Here is a 7,836-nt window from a genome sequence, read left to right as displayed (position 1 = left end):
CGGGATGCCCCCGGGGACCCCACGTTCTTCTAATCGCTCTTGCGCTGCGTGCTCGACATAAAGCCCGCTAATTTATCGAAACGGAATAAATAATGAGTGTAGATATTTGAAATTAAATAATATTTTATTTCACTTTAATTGATACTATAAACAAATTTACGACACTCGACCGATCGGGCTGGTTGGTGGAATAAATTAGCCGTACCATTTCGGTCGATCGATCGACTGAGTGGATCGGTTTTGGGAATCGAAATCAAACTCCGCTTCGATTGACCGATCGATGCGACTTTCACACTTGCGGGTTCACCTGCTCGCGTGGCCCCCGATGAGATCACACGCCCGGCAGACGGTCGCCAGCCAGTGCGAAGGTAACATAATCCTTTGGCCGCCCGGGGGCGAACTAGTTGCGGTGGGCCGCACAGTTTAATGGGCGACGACGTGGCGTGGTGTGGCCGCCTCTGGTAGAATGCCACAAGGAGCGCTCCGGCGCTCTCGATACGCGTCAATTGGATGCTTGTTGTCAGGCGATGTAATTTTGATTGGCCACCGGCTGAGCACCGGCGGGCGCTAATGGGGACCGTTTCGTGGCCCGTATCGGATTGCGATGGGTGGCGCGATAGGCTACGGAAAACGGCTCATTAGTGACGTGTGGCGCTGCACTTTTAGGGGCACCCCTTACCGTCGATGCCGTAGTACAGGTACGCGCAGGCCCGTAGGAAGAAAACGATGCTGCAAACCGTTTGGACGAGCACCAGGAACTGCATCGTTGAGAGATGGCCAAGTGGTGTCCACTTCTAGTCCGGAGCGAGTGTCGGCGCGAACGATACCGTCGCCGGCGAGGTGTTTCCAGATCACGATGTTTGAACGTTAACAGGTGTCGTTGGTCAATATTGATCGCCGTGTTCATCGTACTCACTGGATGCGTTGTGCCCCATGGTACTTGCTGTAATGGAATTGTTTTAATGTTTGCACGTTATGGTTGGTAGATTTATATTAATTGTATTAGTTGAGGAACCAATTTTCAATAGGCATGATCAACGAAGAATAAAAGCATTGTTGATCAGACACTGTTATATTGATCACAAACATAGTTGTTACATTTAAGGTTGTGTCTATAAATTAAAAAAACTTATTGTGGAGTTGAAACAAACAAAACCACAGCTGTCTCAATCGTCAGAGAACGCTAGCAGTGATATAGAAAAGATTAGTCACGTTAATAAATACCCCATTAAACGGCTTCACCAACGGTTCGGCAACGGTTGTAAAATGAAGACAAGCATTCCCGTAGCCTGTCTACTAGCACTGAGTCTAGTTGTCATTGTGCAGGTAAATTAAGACTAAATAGGTTTAGTTTTAGCAAAAAGTAAATAATAAAACTACCCTGCTTTTAGGCGATCGGCGAATCAACTGCGCAATGCAACACAGTGTTTAAGAAAGCGACAAAGAAGAGATTTTGTGATGCAACACGGTACGAAACCATTCTGGGAGTCGACATGATCAGGATGCTGGACTGTGTCTTGAAAGCGGTTAAGGTGGTCGACCAAACGGGAATGGCGGATTATCGGAAGCTGTACGATCCGATGAAGAGAATCAGGCCAGATCGGAAGCATGATTATAATTTGGAATCGTGCATGGGCAGGAGCCACAATCTGCTGCCGACAACCAAACGGCCTCATGATTTTTACAAGTGCATGATGGAAAGTGATTCAAAGGAAGCGTTCAAGAAGGTGCTCAATGAGAAGATATGTCAAAAATGGTTTCCGCAGGTTTGAAGCAAAGTAATAAAAATCTTGACTTGACAATGATATTATCAAAAGCAACTCTTTTGGAGATGTTTTTCTTATTTTTCCTTTTGCCTATTATTACCGCACATAATATATAACCAGTAAAATAATACCTAGTTTTAGGTTTTATTGATTTTAAAACCTATTCAAGTTATTGGAATTACCAATAATCCAAACATAACCCAACTGTGATCCAATCTATATATATAAAAATGGTTGTTTGTCTGTCTGTACCGCATTTTCTCCAAAACTACTGAACCAATCCGCGTGAAATTTTGCACAGCGTAGTTTTGTGACCCCGGATTGTGAATAGGAAAGTTTGACCCTCCCACGCCTCCGGGGAGGGGGGGCTCCCATACAAACGTAACGTACCGTAACGCCCATACGTTACGTCCAAACGTTTCAAACAAATCGAACCAAACTCGGTAGGCGGGAGTTTTGGGGAAGCGGAAATGTTGTGGTGAATGTTTCAAACCCCTCCCCTCTTTACAAAAGTGGCCTGCCATACAAAATCTGGGTTAATGTCAGCAAAGCTCGGATAATTTTCAAGCAATTTCAGCCAAACTCAGGTGGTGCGAGTTTTGACATGTATCCAACGGGAAGCGATCGGATACGTCACCGGGAAACGGAGGAGTAACGGGAGGCGGGAAGGGAAATTGAACGAATACGTCACCGGGAAGCCCGATCGTTTGAAAAGTATGAGTAACGGGAAGCGAAAAGCGAAGCTGTTCGGATACCCCACCAAGAAGTCCTCTAAAACGCCTCCCAATCGAGAAATAAGGATGAAATGAGGCGCAGCGACGCGCGCCGGGATCTGCTAGTGTGTTATAATTGTAATGTAAGTGTTTTTGTTGATGTCGATTATCGATCAACGATGCTTTCATCAAATACTTTGAAGCAGACAATTGCAAATATTGTTATTATAAATAGTTGCACCTATAAGTAAAGCACCGTGTTGAGTTACGGTAAACAAACCCTAGCCTTGGGACTAACAGCAATGATATAAAAAGGAATTGCGTCTAAAACTAAAACTTCATTATTATCGCTTCAAAATGAAGGCAACTATAAAGCCCTTTCCCGTAGGCTGTTTGCTGACACTCTGTCTTGTTGCCGTTTCGCAGGTAATAAGGCGTAAAAATGGCCATATTTTACAGGAATAAATAGTAATACATTCGATACTATTCTAGGTAACTGGCCAGTTACTTGCCGGCAAATGCAACAGTGTGTTCAGTTCGGCAACAAAAAAGAAATTTTGCGATGCAACGAAGTACCAAATCATTGCGGGAGCTGATATGGACAAAATGTTAGACTGCGTCTTGAAGGCCGTTAAAGTGGTCGATCAAACCGGTATGGGCGAATACCACGCGCTGTACGATCCGATGAACAAAATCAAGCGAGACCCGAAACACGATTATATTTTGGAAATGTGCATTGGAGGTAGCCACAACATGGAACCCCCAACTAAGCGGGCTCACGAGTTCTACAAGTGCATGATGGAAAGTGATTCAAAGGAAGCGTTCAAGAAAGCGCTCAATGAGAAAGTATGTAAAAAATGATTTATTCAAGGTTAACACAGACTAATAAAAGTGTTTACAGGACTATGGCATTGTTAGAAGCATTTATTTTACAATTAACTTATTTTACGAAATTAAAAAAACTCAAGATATTAAACACTTGACGAACGTGGGAGCATGGGAGACGATAGAAGAAAATGAAAGATATATAAGATAGAAGATGAAGATGAAAGATACTACCGTTTGAACATTGGGTGAACATAACTTCTTGAATTAAAATTCCTAACTTGAATGCTTAATGACAGTAGTTGTCAAACACGTATTAAATAAAAAATAATTTGTAACATTTAATCAGTAATGCTACCTACTGTAAAATCGCATGAATTAATTCAAAGTCCTAATAGGCATAGTTCTACCAGCGACAATATGAGAAGATCAAGAAAGTATGTTTGAAATTTGTTTAATCCAAACGTGTTTGATTTAGGTATGATTTATTTGCTCAAACAAATATTTATGATGAAATGTTTATTCAAATAAAACACACCTATATTAAAAGTAAATAATCCTTAGCGAGTTACAGCAAGCAATAACAAAACCTCACACGCTTATAAAAGGAGGCGAATTTGCGAAATGCTCGAATAGTCATTTGCACAGTTACCCGTACACAGCAAGATGTTGTTAAAGAAAGTGTTGTTGTGCTGCCTATTGGTCTGGTGTTTTGTGCAGGTATTATAAGACATGGGATTTTGAAAACCATCTCTCTCAGAAATGTGTCAAGCAAACATATTCAAATCAATTTTACTTTTGCTAGGTGACTGCCAAACCGTTGGATCAATGCAAAAGCGTGTTCAATGCGTCCACAAAACAGAAGTTGTGCAAAGCAAATCGGTACGAGCGTATCCCGGGTGTTGATATGGACAAAACACTGGATTGTGTCATGAGGGCGGCAAACATGGTACATAAAAGTGGAGCTGGCAATGTAAGTATTTCCATATTGGCGGTGTCTATCTAAACAAAACTGATCTCTTTGAATAATTTTACTAGTTCCAAGCACTGTTTAAACCGATGAACGCTGTCGAAGAGAATGGTCGGAAGCATAATTTCAGTCTTGAGTCTTGTATGTCTAAAAAGTTGAAGGAAGACCTGCCGCAAGGCAAGCGAGCGCACGCATTCTACAAATGCGTAATGGAGTCGGAGTCAAAAGCTGCGTTCAAGAAGGTATTCAACCAAAAAGTATGCCAATGAAAGTGTATAAGAAATGCGAGTTCCGATGCATCATATGATAAAATGATAAAATAGAGAGCAATTGACAAAAATATGTATTTGTTTACCGTGCTACAAAAGGTAAAATTAAGTGGGAATCCGAAAATGTGAAACAGAAAGAATTTGTACACATAATACCTGCTTCTTAGATGGTCAACTGCGCCACATGCTAATTGATGTGATGCGTATTGTGACAACATATTGATCTCATAAGGAACAGATCTTGACTTTAAAAACGAATTCCCCTTAGTTATCTGTAGAAACGGGAGAATCGTATTTCAGAGGTTTTAGAATGTCGTCCATGTTTATGACAACATGTAAATCTTAAAATAAGGTCACAAGTACATCAGCGACTACCTCACGTGGTGGTCAAGATCAAGCAAAGTTCAAAAGTTTACTTAATGTCCAGTAGTTGCCCTTGGGAGGTGTTTGATTGACGTGCGTTTGATTTGTCTGATATAATGTGTAAAAACTAATATTAACACAACCTGTCCGAGATAAGAACAATCACGACTAGAAGTATTAGCAACAAACAGTAAACAAGGACTAGAAATGTAATCAATGGTATAAAAGAACGACGTATTTAAGGCAGTACTTCAAAAGGCTCGTACACCGAACGATTAGCTATTCACAGGATGTTGCTGAAACATGTTCTACTGTGCGTTTTGTGGGCCTGTTGCTTTATGCAGGTAATATTTATATGGGGTAGAATAAAATTAGCCAAACTAAGTATAACAGCCGTATCCTGACAGGTAAATACACAATCACTCGATACATGTGGCTTGAGCGATTCGACAAAGCAAACGCTATGTGCTGCAAGTGAGTATGACGAGATTCCGGGCGTTGACATGGATGCAACGTTGAACTGCATCCTTAAGACTACGAAAATTGTCGACGAAAAGGGAGCTGGAAATGTAAGTACTCAGGATAGTCAAGATTTGGGGAGAATTGAACCATATTTTTGTAAATTTTTCAGTTCTACAGTTTGTTCGATCCGATGGCCGTTTTCGAAGATGAAACCCGGAGGCTTAACCATAATCTCGAGGGGTGCATGACCCGGCGATTGAAGTACACCCTACCGAAACCTCAGCGTGCACATGCGTTCTACAGGTGCATGATGGCAGGCGAGTCTCAGTACTCCTTCAAGAAGGTGTTTAATGCCAGAGTTTGTAATTGAAAGGGACATGGCAGCTCCGGACCCGTGTCAACTGTTTAAAAAACAGTAAACTTCCAGTAATGGCCTGTTGCAACTTTTTAATGAATATTTTACTGATATACACTGCTGGTCAATGAAATAGGTAACTGTATTTAAGCTGCGTTATTTGATCATTTTTCAAAACCTATTGAATTCACAGGTATTACAATGATAGCATAAGATAGAAGTACTAAAAATAAGATAAAGATAGTCTAAAATAACTGAAAAATTCTAGGAATTTGCTTATTACAATAGGAAACAGTTAAAAGTACCTGGTCAATAAAATAGGTAATTCTGCGTATATGGCAAATTTTAATGAATTTACACGGTTTATTCTTTTTCTATTGTCAAAAATCAATATTTTATTTCAAAATTAGTCAGTACTCCGTATGTCTACCGTTGTTTTGGAGCACTTTATGCACTCTTCTTGGCAGCGAATCGACCAAATCCTGACAAATTTTTACTGGAATGGAATACCATTCCTGCTGCACTTTTTGTCACAATTCATCTTTGTTTGAAAACTATTGTCCAGCTAACTTTTGCTTCAAGGTATTCCACAAGTTTTCAAAATGGTTTAAGTCAGGAGACTGACTTGGCCAAGGCGAAACTGACACATTATTGCCATCAAACCACGATATCATAAGCTATGACGTATGCTTGGGATCGTTTTCTGGTTGAAATATCCATCTCAGTGGCATGTTTTCTTCTACGTAAGCTAGTATAAACGTCTTCCATAATTGTTTTATACTCGAGAGCATGCATGGTGCTCTTTACTCTGAAATAGGGACCTATACCAGATCATGAAAAACATCCTCAAATCATGATACTTCCACCTACATGTTTAAAACATTTTTTTGTAAACCTGGGATGGAATTATTTGCTAGCAGGTCGTCAAACATTACACTGAGAGTCCGAACGAAACAAATTTATTTTGGTTTCGTCGTTCCATAAAATATTATGCCAATTTTTCGTAACCCTCGGTACCTTGCCATGAACGATATTGAGCAACAAACTGTTACCTCATCTGAAATTTTTTTTAAATCAATAGTGGCACTTTTCTTGCAATTAGCCCTGCTAGATTAGCTTCTTGTTACCGCCTATGGACAGGTTTTGGGCTAATAATGTTATTTATTACTGAGCAAATCGCTCTGGATGCACCAAACGGATCCGCTTTGGCCTAAAATGATATGCGATGATCTATCATTGGTCTGGTTTTTCTTGGTTTACTTCGCGTTTCCTTTGTTTTTTTTTCACAACAAAGCATTTCTCACAAAATTTACTGATTTTCCTAGTAGTTCGGCGATGCTTTTGTACCTCGCGCCTTCGTTGCGTAGATTATTCACAATCTTTCTTTCCTCAAGGATTGCAATGAGTTCTTCTGACCATTCTAGATGTTCTACCAGGAAATAACCCTTTTTTTTAGATTCACAATTGAAAATTGATTACAACAAGACCAATTAAACCAATTTCGTTCAAAACGTCTGGTGAAATTGCATTGTATACAACGAATTACCTATTTTATTGACCAGGCCAAATCAGACTGCTGTCATAATAAGTGGTAACACACCTGTCACTTTTGACATAAGTATCACCAACATAGCAAAAAAATGACAAAAACTAGTATATCTAAGTACAGTATTAGTTTGGTGATCATTGGTTTAGTAATGGCTTGAGTACATTTCAAATTGTATCAGCTTCACACAATTACCTATTTCATTGACCAGCAGTGTAGCGATGACTTATAACGATTTCAAAAACCACATCACTGTTATATTGATTGATCAAGAGTAGTAACTGTCAGTTAAGCGGCGAGAATATCGATCTGCCCGCTTAACTGTCGCAACGACTGCGCTACTGGCCACGGGAGAGCGATCTCGCTTCGAACGCCGCTACTAATACCACCAGGCCGACCGGGTGAATGTCCTTGCCCGATCGGCCTGCGCGCGAGAAATTGTCTCGGGACAAGCGCCTAAGTGCCACCAACGAGGGGGCTTTTTGGATTCGCACGCGATAGCGGGAAGACACGAAACTTTTAATATTCTTTCGCTCGGGAGATAATTCAATATTAAGAACACGTCTA

The 7,836-nt window shown here is 40.6% G+C and overlaps 4 protein-coding genes across 4 annotated transcripts; all 4 read left to right on the top strand.

The window, feature by feature from the left end:
• The first annotated feature begins 1,215 nt into the window (after window positions 1–1,215).
• LOC128273905 (uncharacterized) lies at window positions 1,216–1,812 on the top strand. Its single transcript, XM_053011978.1, has 2 exons — window positions 1,216–1,326; window positions 1,392–1,812. The coding sequence occupies exons 1-2, from the start codon at window positions 1,267–1,269 to the stop codon at window positions 1,770–1,772; spliced, it is 441 nt and encodes a 146-aa protein (XP_052867938.1). The 5' UTR covers window positions 1,216–1,266; the 3' UTR covers window positions 1,773–1,812.
• Window positions 1,813–2,831: 1,019 nt separating this feature from the next.
• LOC128273944 (uncharacterized) lies at window positions 2,832–3,383 on the top strand. Its single transcript, XM_053012018.1, has 2 exons — window positions 2,832–2,905; window positions 2,972–3,383. Exons 1-2 carry the CDS (start codon window positions 2,837–2,839, stop codon window positions 3,338–3,340), a joined length of 438 nt encoding a protein of 145 aa, XP_052867978.1. The 5' UTR covers window positions 2,832–2,836; the 3' UTR covers window positions 3,341–3,383.
• A 548-nt stretch (window positions 3,384–3,931) lies between these two features.
• On the top strand, window positions 3,932–4,609 carry LOC128273925 (37 kDa salivary gland allergen Aed a 2-like). Its single transcript, XM_053011998.1, has 3 exons — window positions 3,932–4,024; window positions 4,110–4,277; window positions 4,343–4,609. Exons 1-3 carry the CDS (start codon window positions 3,971–3,973, stop codon window positions 4,541–4,543), a joined length of 423 nt encoding a protein of 140 aa, XP_052867958.1. The 5' UTR covers window positions 3,932–3,970; the 3' UTR covers window positions 4,544–4,609.
• A 556-nt stretch (window positions 4,610–5,165) lies between these two features.
• On the top strand, window positions 5,166–5,868 carry LOC128273766 (uncharacterized). Its single transcript, XM_053011803.1, has 3 exons — window positions 5,166–5,250; window positions 5,314–5,475; window positions 5,538–5,868. Exons 1-3 carry the CDS (start codon window positions 5,197–5,199, stop codon window positions 5,736–5,738), a joined length of 417 nt encoding a protein of 138 aa, XP_052867763.1. The 5' UTR covers window positions 5,166–5,196; the 3' UTR covers window positions 5,739–5,868.
• The last annotated feature ends 1,968 nt before the right edge of the window (window positions 5,869–7,836 follow it).

The sequence above is a fragment of the Anopheles cruzii genome, chromosome 3, assembly GCF_943734635.1.
Source record: "Anopheles cruzii chromosome 3, idAnoCruzAS_RS32_06, whole genome shotgun sequence".
Classification (NCBI taxonomy): domain Eukaryota; kingdom Metazoa; phylum Arthropoda; class Insecta; order Diptera; family Culicidae; genus Anopheles; species Anopheles cruzii.
Note: the sequence above shows the minus strand (reverse complement) of the source record. Positions and strands in the feature narration are given on the sequence as shown.